Genomic DNA, 22,405 nt, shown 5'->3' with positions numbered 1-22,405 from the left:
CCCTGCTACAACTGTTCTACCTGAACACATCAGATCCTGACATGTACCAGGTCTCAGGTTGGGTTTGAGCTATTGTCAAACCTGTTGAGGTTTGAATTTCAGATATAATCAGCCAATGTGTAGCACTAGCCAGCTAAAAGGGGTAATGGATACAAAATTGTGTTTTGGTCTTAGGCATGTGCAGAACAGCTGCACATCCTGCCGACACCCCAGAGCTTTAATGATCCATTATAAATGCATACATGTAGTGTGGTGTTTATGAAAGCCTATTGCAAAGTAGCCTGCGTTCTCAAGTGTCAAAATCTTCTACCCAAGCGTTGCTTGCTTGACATCCTGGACGACAGGATGTTCTGAAACTGTATTGCTAAACCCAACACCCTATTTTTACACCAAACCTCAAGGAAAGTTTTGCTCTTTGCAATCTGTTTTGTAAATGTTGTTGCACACAACAGGACATGAACTTTTAGGACTGAGCTAAACTTGACTAGCTCTGGTAATTTTTTTTTTTTCTTTTTTTTTTTTTTTTTTTAAATTGATCTGTGCCTTTTTTTTTTTTTTTAAATTTTAGAATACAAACCCATTTATCACTTAATATAATTGTTTTATCCCTCACTAATATTTAACCCTTTCTTACCCCTTATACCTTGCTGGTCAATTTTTATTTATTTTTAAAAACACCCCCTTTTTTTTCCAGTTGTCATTTAAATTTAATCCCTATTTAGGCCCCCCAATGCATTACTAGGACAATACTGTACTGCAGGAAGTAGCTGTATATTTCTATCAGAATGGTGGGGGGGGGGGCAAGTGCAACGCATTTGAGGGGATGTCTGACAAACTTTCTGAACAAGGAGTTCCACTTTTTTTCTTTTTTTAAATGGGGGGGGCGGCGGCAAGTGTGTTCAACTGCTGGATGAGTCAAAAATTTAGGTAAAATTTTGTTCAACCATAAGTCCTTGTTTTTAAAATCTTGTCTAATGTTAATTTCTGAAACACTCATTGAATTGTGTAAATTTAACTGGAAAAACTCACGTGTTTCTTAAACTTTTGACCGGTAGTGTACATATACATAAGATTGACTTCAATCCCTTATGAACATAAAAGCCCATCTTCGTCCCAAACACCACGTCCTCACCACTGGAGGGAGCGCTGCCGTGGAACGCGAGCACTATACTGGAGCCGAAGAAGGCTGAATAAAATGATTGGCACCTCTTTTGCTCCAATCGGACTACAAAACGTCAACGTCCCGGCCAATCGCATAAAGACATTTAACTCCTCTGGGCGGGACCAGAAGTAGCCGTTTGGACGCGTTTTTATTAGCTGTTTGGTGAAAGTTAGCAATTACAGCTCCTTTGTTGGCTTCTTAAACGCTTACGTGAGCTGTTAGATTTGAAAATCTTTAAGCTAGCCTTTGCTCCTCGAAGCTACATCTCCGGTGTACACATTTATTTCTCTTCAGGTAAGACTGCATTCAGCTCTGCTCGGCTAGCTCGTATGCTAATGCTAATACCAACTGCAACCACAACAGCTGGCTGGCAGGTGATTGAGCTAAATCCAGCTTTAAAAAAAAAGAAACACACTCCTGGGGGAAGATTTTGTCTCGGTTTTGGGTAATTTTAGTGCAATTTAATTTCATGGAAATCGCCACTGTCCTTCACATTTGTTGCTAGGGTACGCTCTGCCCCTGTCCGGGTCTCCGTCCAGCCCATTTTGCGGTGGTTCCTGTTGTCCTCTCGGTAGCCGCCATGGGTGAGGTGGAGCTGTCCTGTCGCGCTTTCGTGAAGATGTACCTGCACGCCTGTCAGTTTCCACGGTGCAGCATCAACGGCCTGCTGCTGTCGTCCAGCTCGGCAGGTGGCGCTGTGTGTGTGACGGACTGCGTGCCGCTGCTTCACTCGCACCTGCCCCTGGCTCCCATCACTCAGCTGGCCCTCACACAGGTAAGGACGCACGCCGACGCGTTTGGTATCCCCAGTTTTTTGTTTTTAAAGCAAACTGGTGTAAATTTGTAGCCGTTACTGGCTGCTGGTCTGGGTAAGCCCGACGTGTGTCTGTTCTGACATGAGTCACATGGCTAGGCATCCTTTTTAATGTTTTTCCAGCAGGCACAACTGTTTTGAAGGTATTTCCAGAGCCCCGAAAGACTCCCCCCATTTTTCAAAGATTTTTCAACGCATTTCCCATGATGTGACATACAGGGCTGTGCAACAGGAGGATGCTTTCAACATAATGCAGTTAATACTTTTTATTTATCAATTAACTTAACACAAAGTGAAGTAAACAGAAAAAAAAAACTGAAATATTTGATGTGACCACCCTCAGTGTCTTCTGTCTCCTCCGTGATGTTGAGATCAGGGCTCTTCGGGGGGCCAGACCATCTGCTGCAGGACTCCTTGTTCTCCTTGTCGCTGGATATAGTTCTTTATGACCCTGGCTGTGTGTTTGGGCTCCTTGTCTTGCTGCAAAATGAATTTGTGACCGATCAGACACCATCTGTGATGGCACTGGGTGGTGGACAAGAATCTAAACCTCTGAAGTGCCTCAAACCTTTGCACAGACTTGCATATCCTTTTAAATCTCTGCAGCCAGGTTCCAAAAACTTGTGAAAAATGACACGTTCAACCCACTATGTCCACTATATTGCCATTTTCGCCATACAACGTAATTTACACAACACTTCAGTTATTGGTAAATCGGTGAAAAGGAAACTGCAAAACTAAGTTTGGCTCAGAAGGGAGACAGAGGGGTGGATGGGAAAACTGTCAACCATTGAATCTAAAAGATGTTTTTCCACAGTTTCAATGTGGAAGTATATTTTGCGGCAATATCAATGTTCACTTGACTATAATAGGTTTTTGATTGATTATCTTTTATACAAAAAAAATACAAATACAAACAATATACAGAACAGAATTCACAACAAAACATCCAGCCAATCCTCCAAATGATGCTGCACAAAAACAGGTGCTAATAATAATAATGGTGGTGGTGACGGCGGCGGCGGTAATTACAAGAGGTCAATTCAGAGTCTCTGCAAAAAATTAACATAATGGTTTTCAGATCCTCTGGAACTTGTCATAAGTCAGTTTCTCCAGTCAACATGGCAGCAAACTGTTCCAGCCACATTTCGACAGAGGGGAGCCGTGACATGGACCACAGCAATGAGATGCCGTACAGTCCTTTGCCAAAAAAGAGAGTGTGGTTAAAAAAACACAGTGAATTCTGTTGAAAATATCCTCGGTGGTAAAACTAAACTGTTTTCCAGTAACATCTTGAATAACAGAGATAATAGAATAACAGAGTAACAGTGTATGTCTCTCCAGTATTTTTTGGATAAAGTCACAGGACCAAAACAAATGAATAAAAGAAACCTCTGTGAGACTTACAGTTGTAACAAAGATTTGAAGTATCGGGAAACATTTCTTGGAGGTGCACTGGGGGGGAAATATTTTCCACGGAAAAGAATCTGGGCTAAATGACGCATCAAAATAATGTTCCCACACAGCCCTCAGTGGATCCTACATCGGCTGGCACGCATATATTAAAGTGACGCATATATCCGAAATGTTGTCTTCAACAGTTTTAGCAGACCTAAGTCATTTTTCAGTCTCTGTAAGCTGTAAGCTTTAGCCTGTCCCTGATGTCGGCTGCAGAGAAAGCATTCCTGAAAGAAATTCCAATTTGCATTTGATTTTAAAGGATGTGTCCTGTCTGTTTCAGGTGGATGTGTGGTGTTCACAGACTCAGCAGAGGATAGTGGGATACTATCAAGCCAATGCCTGTGTATCAGATAGTAGGTGAGTTTTCAAGCCCCTGATTTCTCTCCAAAGCCCCCATGAGTTCAGCTATATTAGATCTTTTAAGAATTGTTAAAGCTTGTTTTCAAGTTCATTATATACATTATTCACAACACTTTTTTGATTTCAGTGAGGGGAAAAAAAAAAGGAAACATTTCTACCATTTTCTTTATTGTCTCCGTCTTTTTAACCCAACAGCCCGACACCATGTGCACTGAAGATAGCTGACAAGATTGCCGAGCAGTTTGACAATGCAGTTCTGTTGATGGTAAGTATAAAGCAGAAGAGAACTGATTTAACATCATGACCCTTCTTGCTGCTTTGGTTCACATGAGAAATGAGAGAAATTGGACCCGGAACAAGAAGTTTATTAATCGAAAAGTCTGATGCCAAAATAGTCATTTTAGTAACTGAGATATTTAGCAAACATTGCTGGCGACCTTTCCACACTTTGTAAGATGTTCTTGCTGTTCTGTTTTAATTAATATCATCATTAGAGACTGAATACTTTGCGTTTTTGACTGTTGTTATTCAGTTTTTAGGCATCACTTTGGGCCCATATAACATTTTGTAGGTTTAGATATTTTATTAATGATTTATTAATTTAAAAAAAATTCAGGTTAGTTCATTTGTATGATCTATATTTGTTGCTCTGGTTTGTTTCGTAGCTTGATGGTAGTAAGATGTCTCCAGACTATCGGGTGCCTCCCATCGTGATGTATGAGCGCAAAGATGCAAGATGGATGCTCAAAGACAAACACACGTAAGAGACGGCTGGTGGGCCGGGGCATGTTTTTGTCATGGGATGATTCTCCCAGGCTTTAAACCTGCGGGAAATACCAGAAATTATACGCCAAAACCACTATTTCACCGTAGTGGATCATAAAAAAACCACAGGGTACATGTGGATCAGAAGAGACAAATCAATTCACTGAAAAATAATAACGACATCTTAATGTGGCGGGGAAGCAGCAATAAAATGTCATTACATAGAGCTGCTAATGCCTGGTAAATCATGTCAGTCTTTTAATTTATTCATGTTAAATTAGCTGATGGAGACGCACTGAATTCATATTTTGTGATGCTGAAATTCACTTTAAACTCGTACAATGTTTGAAATAAAGACACAGCATTTGATATTGAAGCCGGCATTAATCAGAATATCGATCTGACAGACTTGACTTAGCTCGAAGAGGTCAAGCGGTTTACCTGATTCCTTTTTGCTTTCACTTCTGAGGAGTGTAAAGTCCCCAAGAAGTTGTTGGACAACAGGTTGGTTCCCTGTGTAATCAGACATGTAACATTTTAAAATATTTTTGCTTTTGGATTCACTCACAAAAACTGTTCAGTCCTCGAAATCTTTTTCCGGTACATACAAACAATTTTAAATTCATACACGTTATGCAGGACATTATGTTGGCATCTGTTGCTGACTCTTTAGACATTCTTATGAGGACGGTAGCTCCAGAACCGTACACACTAGAAAAATTCCTAGTTACAGCACAGGTACTCCATTTGAAGTAGATGATCTGATTCGATTTTTGGTGCGGATTGATCTATAAATCTGCATATTAATGAGGTGAAACTTGTAAACCTTCTGTTGGCATTCTTGACGGTAAAACTGCTAGTACTGCGAGCATACGTGTTCTTATGTCATGCCAATATATCCCTTGCGTCCATCTTGTTCAGGATAATGCTGAGGCAGTGGGAGGAGACCCGGGCGATAGCCAGTCAGATGCTGGAGTCGGACGATCACATGCTATTGGTGGATTTTGACAGCCACTTGGACGACATTACAAAGGACTGGACCAATCAGAAACTTAACGCCAAGATAGCAGAGCTCGCCTCGCCGGCCAACGGGAGCATCTAGACCGAGAAGTAGCACCAGTTTGTACTAGAGCTCAGATTTATTTATGTTCCGACTAAATGTCACTGTTACGAAGAAATGTGATTTTGTTTTTTAATAACCCAACACAACCACATGTTTAACAGGGAGTTCAGGAAGATGTTTATTTTTAATGCATTTTCTTGACTGAACAGGGACTTGACATCAAACATGCATAAATAACAAAATATTTACTTCTGATTTAAAGGAAAAATCCACCTATAGAACACTTACGACACTGTTACTAAGCAACTGTGGTATTTATTTCTGGTCCTATTTTGCCATTTGATGCTATACTATTTTTTTGTTCTTGCGTATATTACGAGCAACTGGAGGTTGGACAAAATAACAAACACCTTACAGAACAAAAGTCCTGCAGTGAATACTAGTTTGTTGAAGCTCCAAATGTTTTTTTCTGTCGTTGACTAGCAGGTGTTGATCGAGGCTGACGGTCAGGACGGCGGTGCTAGCACCTTCACGAAGGGATGATTTAATGAAGGGCCCTTGTCATTATTTTTATGAACTGAGTGTATAACATCATTAGGTCCCTCAAATGGACTCCTCTTCTAAACATGACAGTGAAAACCCCGTATGAAGGCAACGGTATATCCTGTTAAGTGACTATTTTATAGCATTTGCAACTGACACACCAGAAATCTCTCATTATGTTGACTTGAAACTTCCGTAATTACAAACAATGCTTATTCATTTAAACATAACTCACTTGTGTAGCTGCCTTTTTGTATATTACAGTACAGTGATTCTTGCCTAAACTGATGTTGCATCAGCTGCAAGCTCCTTTTTAAAATCATGTAACTTCTCAAGAGGAAATGTCTTATGAATCACACCAGCTCTTGCAAAAAACAGTTAACTGCGGTAGGAAAGAGGAACAGTGCTGGACGCACGAACATAGACACTTAATGGGATAATTGCTTGACAACTTGCCAAACTACCACGTTAAAAAATGACCACTGAGTCGTTTCAAGAAAAACCAAATCATCTGAGCTTCAGCAGACTGTATTTACTGCAGGGCTTCTGCATTGAGTAATAAGATGTTTCTGTTCTTTTGTGGACCTCTTGAAATCCAGAACAGCTACACCAGTATCTGACTGTAAAACATTTTTAAAAACTTTAAAAAAAAAATGTTAACAGTGCAAGAATTAAGTTTAACTCTCAAGTTTAAATCTCAAGTTTCACTCATCCTCTGCAGGAAATCTTCGATGCAGCAGGTTGAAGTTCAGTGGACACAGTCTTGTGTATTAGATTAGTTTCTCATAACTCCGAAAACATGCACTGGATGAATACTAACACAGAAGATGGATTCTTCCAATATTTTTACTCTCCGAGCACTGCTTCAAACCCGACGCAAGGTACAGCCTTCCGTCTGTCCCGTTAACAGTGTGAAACTTTTTAATTATTAAAAAGACATCAATCAAACCACATTTGTATGTACATCATTCATGTCACGAGTTTACGAACCAAAACTCAACAAAAAGGATTAAGTCTGGGTACTACTTTCAGATACCTTTTTTTTTTTTTTTTTTTTTGTTTTTGTTTTCTGACTATTTCTCTACTGAACAGCTACGACTTTACATATGGTGTTTCCCTTTTGTTATACTGTAAAATTAGTATTTGAGATCTAAAGGTTTCTACAGCGCTGTAGTATAAACAAGATGGTTATCAGTTGATTACACCTGTGGTTCCCCTTTGTGACCCCTTTTTTAAAACAAAGCAGTGTCTGCTTGTGACCTTAAAATGCCTTGAATTATCCAGCAATTTACACCAAAAAAAAAGAGCAAAGTTTAGAGAAATGCTAGACGTGTTTTCCTGCTTTCATATCCTGTTGATTTAACTTTGCGGGGGGTCCCGACCCACATGTTGGGAACCACTGGCTTAGAGGAAAATGCAGAGAAGTGAGTTAACGTTACATTCTTTTAGACGACTTCTCAGTGTTGGTTTACATGTAGTGCTTCCAGTATACCAACTAATCTCTACTAGGACCTAAGGGGCCAAAGTCCATCCCTGAAAATCCGTTTCCAGGGGACAGAAAGTTCACTGTTTGATCTCCAGTGGTAAAGTTTGAAAGCTCTGGCATCCCCAGGACTAAGATTAACTAGTTTGCTTCTGTTTTGTGCTATTTGTGTGGGCTGAGTGGTATGTAAAAGAATTTCATTGCCAAACAAAGTAGTCTCTTATTTTGACATGTCATTCGGGGAGAATTCATACTGTAAAATAATCTGTGTTTCTAATATGAATTCCTTCATTTAATTTTCCATGATTTGGTAATGGTGGTAAGTGATAAACATGTCGACCCATGGCTCAGCCCTTGTGGTCTCACTTAAGACATAAGAATTGGTGTAAACTGGAGGATGTCGCTTTTTTTGAAATGGAAACCTGACGTTGCCTCCAGTGCTCAGAGAGTCCCGCAGGTGAGCTCCTCGGACGTCGACAAAGGCACGGTGACCAGGTTCAGAGTTATTTCTCCCAGCGGAGACTGACTGGCCAGGGACTGGAGGATTGTGATGGACTCAAAGATGGACTGAGCGTTCTGGACCTGCTGCTCTGCCCATGGTAAAGTGATCTGCAGAGAAGACAGAGGCATGTAAAGGTATTACTACTATTTACTTAAATCTCTGTGTTGTGGGTGCATTTGGTCTTTGTCCTGAAGTTGTTGGTAGTGCTTTATTTTACAGGTCTCGTATTTTCCAGCTAATTTCTTGGAAACTTTCCTTTTTTTTTTTTTTTTAAATTTTTTATTTTTATTTTTTCAGTTTTCAGTTTCGTGTCAACGTTTAACCAGACATGCAGATCGGACCCTTGATATCACTCTTTTAGGTGCCACAACCCACAAGTTAAGAATGGTATTATGTGATGTCAGGGGTTAGCCTTTTATTTATTTATCACTTATTTATTAATTTATTTTTATTGATTGAATAAATGTATGTATACACTCCCCAAGTTCAAGATGAGTCATGAGAAAAAAGTCATGTTTTACAGAAAAACCGAAGGATTTTGATATAAAGACGTATTTATTTTTGACACACATTTGGCATTAAGTGGTGCTGCAGCCAACAAATATTTTCATTATTGATTAATATGCAGACTATTTTCTCAATCGATTAGTGGTATTTTCTATAAAACATGCGAATTATCATTTCTCAGAGCCCAACACAACACAAGGACACGGGATTTGATCTGTCTCTTCAGGATGCTATTACAAGTAAGACTTGAGGGCAAACCTTGGACACTGCAATCAAAAAATATTTCATTAAAAGCAAGAAACAGTTTTGAGGTCAAATAGGAACTAGCTGCGTGCAAAACCAAACATTGTCAAACTTATCTTTAGATCGTTTTAAATAGTTGAATTTAAGGAAACAGGAGCAGGTGGGCTGGGAAGAGGCGCAGGAGTTCATCACAAACAGGTTTAGGTGCATTCACTTGAGGTAGAAAAAATACTTGGTACCAATCCCATTTGATACAGCATTTTTTGCTCTGCACTTTCAGTAGCCAAAGGGCATAAAGCCTAGATAGTTAACAATGTCTAAGAAAAGGTCCAGGTCAGCATTTTGTAATAGTTACTTAGAGACAGATGATCTTTTTTACACAGGGCAAAATGTCATGTAAATGGTTTAGTTTGCAGTCCAAATAGACCTGATATCAACAAATTAATATTTGACCTGCCAACTCTTTCTAATGGTTTACTTTCAGTTTTAAATGGAACGTGTCTGCTCTAAAATGTTTCATTTGACCACACCTGGTTAAATATAAACATCAGTCAGTCAATTCTCAGGCAAGCGGCCTGAGATGGTGCGTGTGATGGGTTTTAAACATGAAAAAAGTGGTGTGGAGGATTTACAGTACCTTTACCTGCACAATGATGAGTTTTCTGGATGGGTCCTCAGTGTTACTCAGCTCTTCCCCAAAACACAGGGTGACGCCGCACTGAGGAGGCTCGCCACCGTTCGAACGGAAGTGGTCCAGCTCTGAGCATGCGGGGTGGGGTGGGGAGAGAGTCAGTTAAATGCATAATAATTCAGACTTGAAGTTTACTGCACTGAGATGAAACTAGATGTAGTGTGAGGGCTGAAAACTAAAACAGCACTGAAAATGCATGAAAAGCTGAATCTGGATATGAGCGAGCGATTCAGGGTGGAGATTGGGATGTGAAGGTTATTTTTTACTATCAATTCATCTCTCCAATTTTTTTTTTCATCTATATAGTGTCAGAAAACAGTAAAAATGCCCATTGAGTGGCAACTTCAAATTTCTTGTTTGACCTGATTGAAAAGTCTAAAATCTGAAATACTCGACGACGAGAAGCAGAGCCAATCCTCACCATTCAAAAGCAGGAAGCGGAGAATATTTGGCTTCTTTGCTTGAAAAACGATGACTGAATGCATATTAACAGAGTTGCAGATTTATTTTCAATTCAATTCTATTCAATTTTATTTATATGGCGCCAAATCATAACAGGGTTTATCTCAGGGCACTTTTCATGTAGAGCAGCTCTAGACCGGGACTCTTTATAGGTATATTTTCTATTATTCGAAATGATGAATTGTCTAATTTTTTCACCTGTAGTTAAAATACGTGCAAGAAATACCAGAGTATAATTCGATGGCAAGTGGAAATATGCCTCTTTAACTTTGACCAGGAAACTTTCTTGTTGTGTTGTCAAATGACAGTTTTGGGTTAAAAGAACCCACTTAGGCTCCTACTACGATCATCAGAAGTCCATTTACACTGCCTGCACATTTTAGAGAAAAACCTCTAACTGGTCCAAGTGTGGAGGTGGCATCATGCAGGAATCTTCTTCAAACTAAGTTAAAGATGCTGGGACTAAATCACACACACGATCAGTGTCTCAGTGGAGTTGGAGGTAGAGCCAGGGATCAAACTTGTGACTATTTCTCGGGCCTGAATTGAGATCACTCACGTTGCTTGAAGGTGTCTTTGCTGAAGAGCAGCACCGGCTCAGTGTTTCTCTCCATCTTGTGCAGCCCCTGTGTGGTCGTGTGCGGCCCCGTCCAGAAGACCCGCCCCTGGCAGAACCTCTTCCCGTACACTCCCTGCGGCGTGGAGGTCAGCACCACTCCTTTCTCCATGAAGGGCAGCAGGGTGAACAGCGCCTGCAGCTCCTGGCCGGCCGGCAGCGTGGAGGGCGGCTCCGGCAGAGGGATGCGTGGAAACCTGCCTTTCAGGGCGGCCGGCGTCGGGGGAATGAGGGAGGAGGGCAGGTACGTTATCCGGACATCGGTGCCCAGGATTTGACGTTTCAGAACCTCCTGTCCTAAGTAGTGAACCTCCACATTGAAGGAGTCCTGGACTGGAGACAGAAAGAGAGAGTGGAGGGGGATTAGAGCGGAAAGACGCTTTACCTTTCAAAATAAAAGATCCATTCAAAGAAACCGACAAAGCAAAATCGACTCAATTCAACTAGAGCAGTGAGCCAGACCTAAAAACTGCTGGATTAAATTTCTTCAACATAAAGACAGCTTTTCAAGCCAAGAAAAACAGACAGACACACAGAAAAAATGTTTGCATAGCAAGTTGGAATATTGTCCAGCATTTCAAGCGGGTTCCATTCGGGTTAAGACATAAAATGAAAAGGTGCAGCTGTACTTAACCTGCTCGGCTGTAAAACCTTATTACCTTCTTGAGGGGCAGGGACGCTCTCCTCGATCCGCACATCCAGCCTGATCTCATCGACCACTGCAAAGACAGACGGAGATATGGAGAGAAGGTTGAGAGATAAAAATGATAAATCGACTGAGATAACGTCTCTAGTTGCGTTAGAGGTCAGTAGCCACAGTCAGTTCTCTGTTTATTTGGCAGATATGTGAGCAGATGATGAAACAAACGTAATCATTCAGGACATTTAGATGACCTCATGGAACCAGGTTTTTCCCTGAGAGATCCGGTGATGCGGGAAATCGTAGTAACCAGGTTACTTTCAACCCTGTCATACATGCAGCCGGTCGGCAATTAGATTTCTCCCCTACCCCCGATTTAATCTGGGGAGCACAGCGGTGAGCTAACGGGCTCTGTGGCCAGAGCACGGCTCCTTCATGCAGCACAAATGTGATTTTTGTTTTTTTTTTTTCCAGAATAACGGACACCAAATTATATACACAGACTTGTCAGTGCATCGTTAAGTGTAATGATGTTGCCTTCTTGTCTGAAGTCTTGGTCATGTGTATTTGCTGGTTCCGTGTGCACGTGGCCAGAAACATTGTCTTTCGCCGGGAGAAATGCACTTGGGGAAATCAGGTTTTCCCTGCGCAGAAATCACTTTAGGTGACCAGATCCATATCTGAGCGAGATGCCCTCATGTAATTAGACCTACGTACGAGTCCTAGCGGTTGACTGAGTGACTGCATTAGCCAGACTAACAGCCCGCGTGAATGCGGTGCAGTGCCGCGGTTCAACTCACAGTCTCTCTGGATGGTGGTGGTGGTGTGCTGCTGAACAGGCTCCTCTGTCTGGACGGTGATGTCACTCTGCAGCAGAGCATCTTCAGCACCCTGAGAATCAGAGAGGAGGAGGTTGTTTATCTAACAGAGACTCGTGCTGAGCGGACGCAGGAAACCCTTAGCTCAGGCTCCCTGAACAAAGTTGAGATTTGATTCAGGTCAAGAAACCAGGGAGATTTTTAGTCATCAACGGTTTTTTTGTTTTGTTTGCCTCGCTAGCATTGTGACGTCACGGCTGGAAAAGTCAGTAGATCTGATAAGTCCACTGTAAGACAGATTACTGGACGTGCTGCAGAATGTAATGCTGATGATTTTTCATCTCCCACCGCCAGCAGCTTAACGTTGCAACTTTAAGATTTTCACATTTTCTGAGTTTAGGTTGTACGTGACGGTTTCAGAAATGCTCCATTGTTTTTCAACTCCTCCCCGCTCCGGCGAGGGCTGACTCACCAGCTGAGACGTGACCTCCTCCATCTTTATCTGCTTGACATGACCGACGTCGTCGCTCTCTAATTCGCTGCTCCTCCTTTTCGACTTCCTGGTCGTTTTTTCTCTGCATTTCTTTTCGGGGACCACCACACCTAAACAGACAGGAAAAATAATAATAATAAATTAAAAATAAAATAATAATAATAATAATAATAAAGTGTCTTAAAACACAGATCTTAGAACAATCAATCAGTCGAACGGCAAATAACCAACCCTTATAGTTTTGGATAAACAAGGCTGGATTAGAGGCAGCTCTGCTTGTAAATGTACTTATCCCAGTTACTGGGTGTGTTGATGTTGGCTGAACTCTCTGGCCCCAGTATTGGCTCACTACTCCACTGACTAAGCAAAAAAAACCAAACTGAGGTGCAACAAGACACTTTGATCTGTTGTTGTATTCTTAATTTTTAGTTTAACTCGTGTCCGGTGCTGATAAATTGCAGGAAACGTGCGACAGTATCTTTAGGCGAGGTAGGTCGGGCCACTTTTATTAAGGGGCTCAAACTCCATCCAACAACATTCTCACAATATCTTTACAATTATTGTTACTTCTTTACAAGGAAATTAAAAGATTTATAGCCAGAATAATTAATAAAGGAATAAAATGCCCGTGTCAAGAGTTGTACTTCGGCCTTTTCTCACTGAGTCACCATGTTACAGCAAAGTACAGCAGCTTGATTTGTACAGCAGCTTTAACCCCCATGGGCAATTTAAAGTGACTCATAAATCCTGGGCACACATTAAAACAGAATTTAAAAGCAAAATTAGGAGGAAAATAAAACCAGTATCAGTATAATAAAATAAAAATAATGGACAAAAAGTAGCCGATTCAGTGGAGTAATCGAAAGCCTTATACAGTACATTAAAAAAAAAGAAAAGTGCAGTAGAAAAAATTCAAGTATTCAAGCAGCAAGGCTTGTGAATACCTGTCCACAGAGTCAGGTGACACTGCAGGTATACGGGCATGCAGGCATTTTAGACATTTGGACGATGTTTGTGACTGAAAATGAGCCAAACAACAGAAACTAGGAACCAAAATCTCTAAAAACACAAGCGACCAGCAGGTCAGGGGTCGAAGCCGCAACACGCTTGCTGCGCTCATGGCACCACAGGGAGGTTATTAAATGGAGGCGTTCAAGAAAAACATGGCAGCTAAAGCAAAGGAGAGGAGTGTTTTAGACCTAAAAAGGTGGAGAGCTGTTTTCTTAAGACGTGTCGAAGAGATGGGGCAAACTGTCAATAAAAAAACCACCACATTTTATTACTCAGCTTTTTTAGACTTCTGTGAAGAGGTTCGTATGATGCAATGCACACAGAGCTTTTCACGTGGGACAAGAAACTACACCACTAGGGCTTATCAGGCCCTTTTACCACCAGCTGAATCATTTTTTTTTAAACGCACTGCAGGAGGGAAACTTCTGAGCAGGGCGGTTTCGTGCACATTTGGCATTTAACAGCTCCCTGTTATCAAAACACTTTGGTACGTCTGTGGTGCTCCGCCCGCCGATTCGGTATGTAACCACGCCGCCGACTCTCTGCCAGAATCATCAGTCGTCACAAACACAAAGGAACGAAAGTATAATCCCACTAGAAATACTGGTTTCCCAGTTCTATTTCAAGCAGCGAGATGCCGATCGGTAGTTGTATAACCAGGGATGGACCTGCGGTATTTTGGCCATCGACCTGCAAGACACTGAGTAGGATAAAACTCTAAACGTCTACAGCTGTAACTATCGGCCATTGAATTGATACGTTGATTGAAAGAAAAATGATCGGCAGCTATTTCTGATAGTCCATTGATCAGTTATGTCCTATTTAAGAAAAACTGCCAAACATTTGATGGTTCCAGCTCCGACTGAAGACATCATGACTTCATTTTTCACTATCTTCTGAAGTTTTTTTTTTTTTTTCCCCCAACCAAGCAACTCATGGATTAATGGAAAAAGGATAATCGACAGATCAATGGGCACTGAAAATGATCGTTAGTCGCAGCTCTTCTAATAATATCTACAGCAAATAAATATTACGAGTCAAGTATATTTGGCACAGCTGTGTAGAAAAACACACTGTGAAACAACAGTGTAAACACTGTGGGTTGCTGGGTCAACACTGTGCAATGCGTGTTAACAACACTCCTCCGCCCTTAATGACTGTACTGACAACAAAGTTTAGTATCTGTATGTAGCTAGAAGCTTTTGATTTCTCCCTCCGGTTTCAGTTTTGGTTTGGTTATTTCCATTTTTATCACGTAGAAATACGTTTCATCGACGAGGACTTTTTCTACGTTCTGACTTTGTTTTCTGACCTTCCATCTTGTCTTTACACGTAGGTCTGTTGTTGGGCTGGGAGAGAATCTCTTGAGAACGCCCGCCGTGTTCATCTGGACACTAGTGCGAAGAGGCGAGGTCGAGCTTGATGTCGACTGACAGGTGAGGCAGATACCTCCTGAGACGCCAACGTGTCACATGCTGTAGGACCGTAACCAGCAGTTATTTCTATTACTGGTTAATCCGTCTATAAAATCCCAGAAAGCCGTCAAAGAAATGCCCGTCGCAGTTTCTCAGAGCCGAAGGTGACGTCTTCGGACGTCTTGTTTAGTCTGACCAAGCGCCCAAAAGCCGAAAGAGTTTTCGGTTTACGGTGAATTAAAACGGAGAAAAGCAGCGAATCCTGCCACTTGAGAAGCTGAAAGCAGAGAATGTTTCAAATGTCATAAACGATTCTTCCATGGTCAAATTAGTTGGCAGTTACTTTTCCCTCAATGGACAACTCCATTAATCAACCAGCTGTTTTAGCACAAATGTGCAGCTAGTATCAATTTAACTGTTTCGTCTCTGAAGTGGTGAAAAAATAACATCTCAGACTCGAGGCCACGTCTGCAGGTTTCCTGCCCGACCATCAAATATTCAGTGTAAAACAATATGAGACAAAATCCTCTCACTTGAGAAGCCGAACCCAGGGAATGAATAAATTACATAACAATTATCAACACTTTAAAAAGAGCGAGAACTGGCTCACTGGCTAACAGTAGCTACGTGTGTGTGTGTTTTTTTTTTTTTTTTTTTTTTGATTTTTGCTGGTGGGCCGCCATGTTGTTCTGTTTAGGCCTAACCTACACTGTGAAAGTTCCATATTAGATATTCTGAATTTATGGGAAAAATCCTGCAGTTGTCTACGAGCTAAAAATATTTCTCCCTTGCTTGAAGAAGAAATGACTGAATTATATTGTCGGGTTGTGCCTAACATTTGGCAGCACAAGCTGCTCTGCGGATAAAAGCTGAGTTTGGATATGAGTTTCACGTCCATGCAGACCTCTAATACGTGAAAAACTGCATAAATAAACGCAGTTCCGCAGCTTTAAAGTCCTTGACGTGGGACCTTTCTGTCGTCCTGTAAACACAGTGCAATATTTTCCATCTGGCTGAAAAACGGACGGCGTTGCCTACTTTCTAACTTTGTTGCGGGGGAGCAGCGTGGCTTCGAAAACTCAAGTGTTTTTGCAGCTGCAAACCGTGTCCTAAACACGTAGATTGACACGGGTTGATTATTAATGCAACTCGCTACAGGCCAAATGGGCCGGCGCTCTTGCCTGCCTGTCCTTCCAATCCCTCTCCCAGGAAAAGTTGGAAAGCGTAGTTTCCATCCCTGCCTGGCAGAAAGTCGGGACAACTTTAAGTCTAAGCAGAGTGAGTGTGTGTGTGTGTGTGTGTGTGTGTGTGTGTGTGTGGAGTAGACGAGTCGCTCTCACCCTGCTCGCTGAAGGGGACCAGGCGGTAGACCTTGTACGGCTCGGAGATGTCCAGCTGGGCTCGTTCCATCACCTCCTTGAACTCTGGACTTTTGTTGAGGGCACAGCGCAGCCGGGTCTTCCAGGAGGCCGGGCTGTCCTGCCCCCCATCCGTCAGCTTTCCTTTGAACTCTGCCCACGCCTGCAGAAGACGTGGATGTTTCGTGTAAGGACAACTGCTCTTTAATGTGGGAGGCTCTAAATCATTTAGATGTGTAGAGTATTAAGGATTACGTGGTCTTGTTTTGAGCCAAGAAAGGCGTCTTGACCTTGAAGATGGCAGCGTCCTCGTCTTTGCGGAAATCCTGTTTCCCCGCATGCTTCCACGGGATGCGGAACATGGTTTTGGCCTCGTCATCCCACACCAGCCCGGGATATTTTCCACTGCTGACCTGCAACGGTCAAATGCAAAAAACACACAAGGGATGAGTTCGATTTCCTCACCAAAGTGTCTCGGGGCAATGTCTCTCGCTGCTATCCACCATAATCCACAGGGGAGAAGCTCTGAGTTGATAAGCGCGCAGATGTGCTCATCTGGCTGGCCCAGGTGTTTTACGCCCTGGGTTTCACCTCTCAGGCTACCCATACTCTTTTCATTGGCAGCCTGTGAGGAAGACCCGCGGATACTACTCGGGGCTGAAAAACTTAAGCTTTACCTCGTCTTCTGCAAAGTTTTTTCTTGGGGGGGGGGTGACATTTAATCTACATTTAGATTTATATTTCACGCTAAAATTAAACCGTCAGTCAGTGACAAGGCAGCAAAGATGCAAATACAACATAATTTATCACTAAGTATCAGGTCTCTTGACTGAAAATAACTGGCTGTAAAATTTTTTTTGTAGATTCAGATTTAGACCTGCGACGATTAGTCGATTAATCGCTCAACAGAAAAATAATCGGCAACCGTTTTGATAATCAAATAAACGCTTTAGTCATTTTACTTTAGGCAAAAATGCCAAATATTTGCTTCTCTATGTCATACGTGACAGTAATTATAACAGGTATTTTCTGACATGTTACGGACAAAGCAATTATTGGTTAAACGAGAAAATAATCGTCAGATTAAATGATAGTTGTGGTTCCGGATGGGTCAACGGCAAATTAATCACTAACGAGCAAAAACGCCGAAGTTTTGGTGGCTCCAGTTTCTCAGGTGTGAGGACTCGCTGCTTTTCTCTGTTTTAAAATCATCGTAGGTTAAATATTTTCGGGGTTTCGGACTGTTGGTCAAACAAAACGGGACATTTGAAGACACATCGCCTTGGACTGGGTTTTTTTTTTTTAAATATTATTTGACATATTTTAGATCGATCAACTTATGCAGAGACTGATCAGAACATGCAGCCCTACGGGTATCTCTCAGTCCAACGAAATGTGACTTATATGTTCAAATTTAGTCACAGGAGGATAAAACCCCACGAGTTGCAGCCTCTCGTTTTCAAAGGCGTCCCGCAGTATTTCTAATCTATACTTTGTTGGAACGCGATTTGGCTACAATTTTATCGTAACGCGTTAACTAAGAAGTTGATACAAATTTATGGTGTAATAAATGCAGGGAGAATGAAAAACCCGGACTTGAGTTCTACCAAGAGTCCGGGTCCGGCTCTTTATAAATTTCAGAGTGCAGCATTTCAACTCCTCTTATTTTTCACCAGTTATCGTAGAGCTGCTTTAGTTATAGTTTTGAATGTTTTTTTTTTTATTTTAAGCTGGCTTGGGGTAGGTCGGCACGTTTCTGGTGGCACACGGGATCCTCCTCTCTCGGGGGGGGGGGGGGCTGAATTAACCTGTTGTCGGTCCACGGGGCAGAAATGACCCATGAGCCCCCATTTAACCCCTGCATGTTGGATTCTGGTTAAAAACAAACGCACTTCGGTTAGGAAGGCTGACACGGTCTCGACAGTGAGGCAAGACAGGCCGTTTCGGCCGATACTGTGCTGTAGGGCTACACCTAATGTTTACCTTCATTACCGATTAATCGGCTGATTGTGTTGTTGGTCGGTAGGTCGTTTGGTCTACAAATGTCAGGAACAAGTGGTAAATTACTAGTAACATAATTTCCTTATGTCCATGGACATGTCCCCACAAAAGAAAAAGAAAAGCTGCAGATACTCAAGATTTGAAACGTTGAAAAACAGTTGGTAAACAATTAAGCGATAATCGAAAAAGTTGTTGGATCCGCTGCTTCCGCCTGTTTGTTACCGGCCTGTTGTTCACGGTCAAATCGAAGTGCCTGCGGCTACAATGTTTGTTTAATCTGAGCGGAGCCCTTCATCCGGCTCTGTCCCCGTCCCACCCCAGCCCTCCCCGTGTCCCACTGCCTCTGCCGCACACACATTAAAAACACAAACCACACGCACACACCTGCTCGACGATCCAGGAGCGCAGTCTCCGAGTGGAGCGCATTCTCGCTGCTGCCATGGCTCTTTAAAACAAGCAAAAGCAAAGAACAACAACAATAACAATAACGCTGAACAAAGCAAAACAGCACCATCACACACAGGTCGCAACTTGTCCTCACCGTGGCACTTTTAATAGCACTGTCTTCATAACAAGTATTCCGAACGACCGACAATAGTAACGGTCGGGGGAAAAAAGTCAGTGACAAGGTTTTAACAGCGACTCGTTTTAATGCAATTAGCGGCTCCGGCGTCCGGCCTCGGCTCAACACGGGCGGCATTTGACAAACAGAACTCCCACCAAAATAAATTGATACACCGTTTCTGAAATGAGCTATTTTTCAAACGGAGTCTGGTTTGAGAGCAAAAACTCGGGGGGGGGGGTGCAGCGTCTGCTCGCTGCCCGTTTCAGCGGTATTAATAAGTATAATCATTTATAGACGCCGAGACTCTAAATAAAGGAAGTGGATTTAAGTTTCGTTTACCTCGGTTGTGTTTCCTCCGCGGCGGCCGTGCAGACTGTGAGTGCGTCTGCTCTCTGCCTCCGCGGTTCGGGGCTCCGCTGCCTCTTCAGCAGGCGCTCCCTTTCCTAGAAGTCACGTGGCTTTCGGGAAACGGTGTGCGAGTCGGCCGCCAGGGGGCGACAGCGAGGGGGTGGGCAGCGTTTGGACGGCTGCTGAGCCTCTTTGTGTGTTTCTAGTAAGAATATTCTTAAGTTTAAAAGTGTCAGATAAACGGAGGGCAGTGAAGGTAGAATATTGCCCTCCTCATATGGTCCTTTTTACTCCAAAAAAGAAACATCTATAGAGGTGTTACTCTCAAGCGTTTCACCGTGACTGAAAGATCTGAGGTATCCTGATGAATAACATTCATTTCATTCAAGTTCAAAAGTATCAAAGTAGGAGTAATAATTATGCAGCAGAACGACCCGTGCCACTGTTTTTTTTTTTATATACGGTCTTGTACCTAAAAGTAACTGGTAACTATGGCTGCCGGATCAACGTTAGTGGAGCGAGAGTAGAAAGTAGCAGAAAAAGGAAATATTCGAGTCCAAGTAACGAAGTAGTTGTAGTTACTTTCCCACCACTACTCCTTGCACTAAAGAGTGTGCACCAAGATGTGTAGAAGAACAAAAGCCCCTCTCGACTGGATGTAAAATTAGGCGGCGTGCCGGACAAGCTATGGCGCGATCGATTCAAAGGATAGTTTTGGTCCACAAGAACATCATCAACAAAGCCACATTTCAAAAATAATCATTATTATTATTTATTTATTGAATTTGATTCATCCGTCCATCATACATAAAGAACTTCAACCCTTGAGACAGCGAAGAATGTGAATAATGTGTTTAAGTTTCCTTTACTCATATTGCTACATTGCTCTGACAAATTTTAACATACATCGAGTGCAGAAGATAAATCGTCAGATTCTTACGTATCTCCAATACATTCCTTTCACCTTTTTTTTGAAAGTTTACATCGTACATCTCTTTGACTTGACGACAGACAACATGAGATAAAGTTCCGACATTTGTAAGACTCTGAGCTAAACGAAGCAGAAAATCCCAACGAACTGCTTCAATGTGAACCCGTTCCAAAAGTTCCTCTTCTTCGAAATCAGTTTATTTAAGAACGACGGGGAAAGACAAGATTAAATTTCAGTGCAGAAACACAGACAGACACGACGACACAAATCAGACACAGCTGCCTCACAAATTCATTCTGTCCTGTTGTTTGACACACACTTGAGTCAGAAGTGTGGTCGTTGGCCGGAGACGAAAATGACTCCCCAGATGATTGGATCAGCCTCATTGGTGAAATAATTTTGTGGAGGTCTTCCAGACAGATTTTCAGATTTCAGTTTTTTATTTTTTTTATTTTTTTTCCCTCCCGGTGAGGACAGTGATGTGGTGTTCAGGGATCTTTATTTGTTGCGAGGCACCTTTTCTCCGAGAGGAACCTCCATCAGTTTCTGTCAGGAACAAAAAAAACAAAATTTATTCTTTAAGCTTTTCAAAGGAAATTAGGGATTTAAATTTCAAACCTGTAACTGAGTAGAGTTCAAAAGCAGTTTTTTGCCATCTAAAGAGGACCGCCTCACCTTTTCATACAAAACACGAGAGCATTGCACAGCGGTCTTGGAGGAGCATTGGAAAAACCGCATACCTGGTCAGCCTGTCAGCGCGTTTGCAAACAGTTGCATAAAACAGAACATTTCTGCTTTCTTTTGAAGGCTCCGTGAACATCGACGGGAGAGACGTTACAAAGCCCCTACGCCAAATTTGTGGCGACACGCACCTTCGGGACCGAATGGCACCACCGGCCCAAGCTGACAGGGAGGAGGAAGCTCGGGGGCCAGGGCCCTTGCTGCTGGTTTGGTAAGTCCAACCAGTTACCTCCCAGTTGTGAGCCCTTCTCTCTGGTTTGCTACCGACTGCCGACGAACTTGATTTTACGTTTTATTTTTGAATCGGTCAGTGGGACGGTTCCAGCGAGTGGATGAACAACGGCCCGTCATCTTCTGCTCCGGCAGTTTATCTGTCGCCGAGTCGGACAGACAGCTAACGAGCTAATGAGCCATTTAAGCCTACACTTAGTAATTGTAAATACATCTGCGACTCACGTGTCTGTACAGTTACAGTCAGTGCATTGGAAACGTATCTAATTTTCACTGACAATATTAAACTGGTAGTTTGTATATTGTACACACACGTTTGACGACTTTAATACAGTGGATTCAGAAAGTCTTCAGACGCCTTCACTGTTTTTCACATTTTATGTTGCAGCCTTATGCTGAAATTGTTTAATTTAATTTTTTACCCTTATCAATCTTCCCAACAATGACAAAGCGAAAACAGAATTTTAGAATTTTTTTGCAAATTTATTAAAAAGGAGGAACCGGAATCTCACATTGACGCAAGTATTCAGACCCTGTCTCAGAGCTGACGATGCGTATCAGATCAAAAACCCAGCCGTGAGGTGGAAGGAACTGCCCGCAGAGCTCAGAGACAGCATTGTGTTGGGGCAGGCTCTCAAGAGCACAGCGGCCTCCAGGACTCTTCAATGGAAGAACAACCAGGACTCTTCCTAGAGTCAAGCTGAGCTCCAGGGATCCTCTGTGGAGATGGGAGAAGCTTCCAGAAGGACAACCGGCGCTCCACCGATCTGGGCTTAATGGCAGAGCGTCCCGAGGAAACCAGACATGACGTTGGTTTTCTTGGGAGAGGCTTCCAGAAGGAAAACCTACGTCATGTCTGGTTTCTTCCAGACATGACGTTTAGAATTGAGGTCAAACGGTTCAGTCTTGTTTCTTACAGTCCTTCAGGTGGTTTATGCAAACTACAAGCAGCTTTCATGTGTCTTTCACTGAGGACCGGCTTCCGTCTGGACGCTCTGCCATTAAGCCCAGATCGGTGGAGCGCCGGTTGTCCTTCTGGAAGCTTCTCCCATCTCCACAGAGGATCCCTGGAGCTCGGCTTGGCCGGGCGGCCAGCTCTAGGAAGAGTCCTGTTAGTTCCAGACTTCTTCCATTGAAGAATCATGGAAGCCACTGTGCTCTTGAGAGCCTGCCTCAACACA

The 22,405-nt window shown here is 42.5% G+C and overlaps 3 protein-coding genes and 1 long non-coding RNA gene across 5 annotated transcripts in view; 2 read left to right on the top strand and 2 right to left on the bottom strand.

The window, feature by feature from the left end:
- Positions 1-1,275: 1,275 nt before the first annotated feature.
- emc9 (ER membrane protein complex subunit 9) lies at positions 1,276-6,822 on the top strand. Its single transcript, XM_040126893.1, has 6 exons — positions 1,276-1,456; positions 1,668-1,937; positions 3,718-3,794; positions 3,993-4,062; positions 4,463-4,557; positions 5,484-6,822. Exons 2-6 carry the CDS (start codon positions 1,743-1,745, stop codon positions 5,662-5,664), a joined length of 618 nt encoding a protein of 205 aa, XP_039982827.1. The 5' UTR covers positions 1,276-1,456; positions 1,668-1,742; the 3' UTR covers positions 5,665-6,822.
- Positions 6,823-7,205: 383 nt separating this feature from the next.
- Positions 7,206-19,400, bottom strand: irf9 (interferon regulatory factor 9). Of its 2 annotated transcripts, none has more exons than XM_040126891.1 (10): positions 19,313-19,400; positions 18,793-18,853; positions 16,698-16,820; positions 16,390-16,570; positions 12,603-12,733; positions 12,113-12,203; positions 11,332-11,391; positions 10,616-11,005; positions 9,541-9,662; positions 7,206-8,260 (listed from the first exon to the last, which is right to left on the bottom strand). In XM_040126891.1, exons 2-10 carry the CDS (start codon positions 18,847-18,849, stop codon positions 8,093-8,095), a joined length of 1,323 nt encoding a protein of 440 aa, XP_039982825.1. In that variant the 5' UTR covers positions 18,850-18,853; positions 19,313-19,400; the 3' UTR covers positions 7,206-8,092. The 2 variants fall into 2 exon arrangements, with proteins under 2 accessions (XP_039982825.1, XP_039982826.1); XM_040126892.1 differs by having other exon boundaries at positions 9,547-9,662.
- The window catches only part of LOC120789835, a 17,196-nt gene continuing 5,605 nt past the window's right edge, over positions 10,815-22,405 (top strand). Inside the window, exons 1-3 of the long non-coding RNA XR_005707466.1 lie at positions 10,815-10,916; positions 14,971-15,070; positions 21,060-21,204. This is a non-coding gene — a long non-coding RNA (uncharacterized LOC120789835). The remainder of the gene's footprint in view (positions 10,917-14,970; positions 15,071-21,059; positions 21,205-22,405) is intronic.
- Positions 20,704-22,405, bottom strand: part of LOC120789832 (E3 ubiquitin-protein ligase RNF31-like) — a 25,534-nt gene continuing 23,832 nt past the window's right edge. The window contains exon 24 of the mRNA XM_040126890.1: positions 20,704-20,798. Within this exon, the coding sequence (XP_039982824.1) occupies positions 20,751-20,798 (48 nt within the window). The 3' untranslated portion in view covers positions 20,704-20,750. The remainder of the gene's footprint in view (positions 20,799-22,405) is intronic.

This window comes from Xiphias gladius, chromosome 5 (genome assembly GCF_016859285.1).
Source record: "Xiphias gladius isolate SHS-SW01 ecotype Sanya breed wild chromosome 5, ASM1685928v1, whole genome shotgun sequence".
Taxonomy (NCBI): Eukaryota; Metazoa; Chordata; class Actinopteri; order Istiophoriformes; family Xiphiidae; genus Xiphias; species Xiphias gladius.
Note: the sequence above shows the minus strand (reverse complement) of the source record. Positions and strands in the feature narration are given on the sequence as shown.

Coding starts and splice junctions, on each gene's coding strand:
- irf9 (XM_040126891.1), bottom strand. CDS start 18,849: ATGGCAGCAGCGAGAATGCGCTCCACTCGGAGACTGCGCTCCTGGATC. Junction 12,204..12,602: donor AGGAGGTCACGTCTCAGCTG/GTGAGTCAGCCC, acceptor TCTGATTCTCAG/GGTGCTGAAGATGCTCTGCT. Junction 11,392..12,112: donor CACCACCATCCAGAGAGACT/GTGAGTTGAACC, acceptor CTGTCTTTGCAG/TGGTCGATGAGATCAGGCTG.
- emc9 (XM_040126893.1), top strand. CDS start 1,743: ATGGGTGAGGTGGAGCTGTCCTGTCGCGCTTTCGTGAAGATGTACCTG. Junction 4,063..4,462: donor ACAATGCAGTTCTGTTGATG/GTAAGTATAAAG, acceptor TTTGTTTCGTAG/CTTGATGGTAGTAAGATGTC. Junction 4,558..5,483: donor ATGCTCAAAGACAAACACAC/GTAAGAGACGGC, acceptor CATCTTGTTCAG/GATAATGCTGAGGCAGTGGG.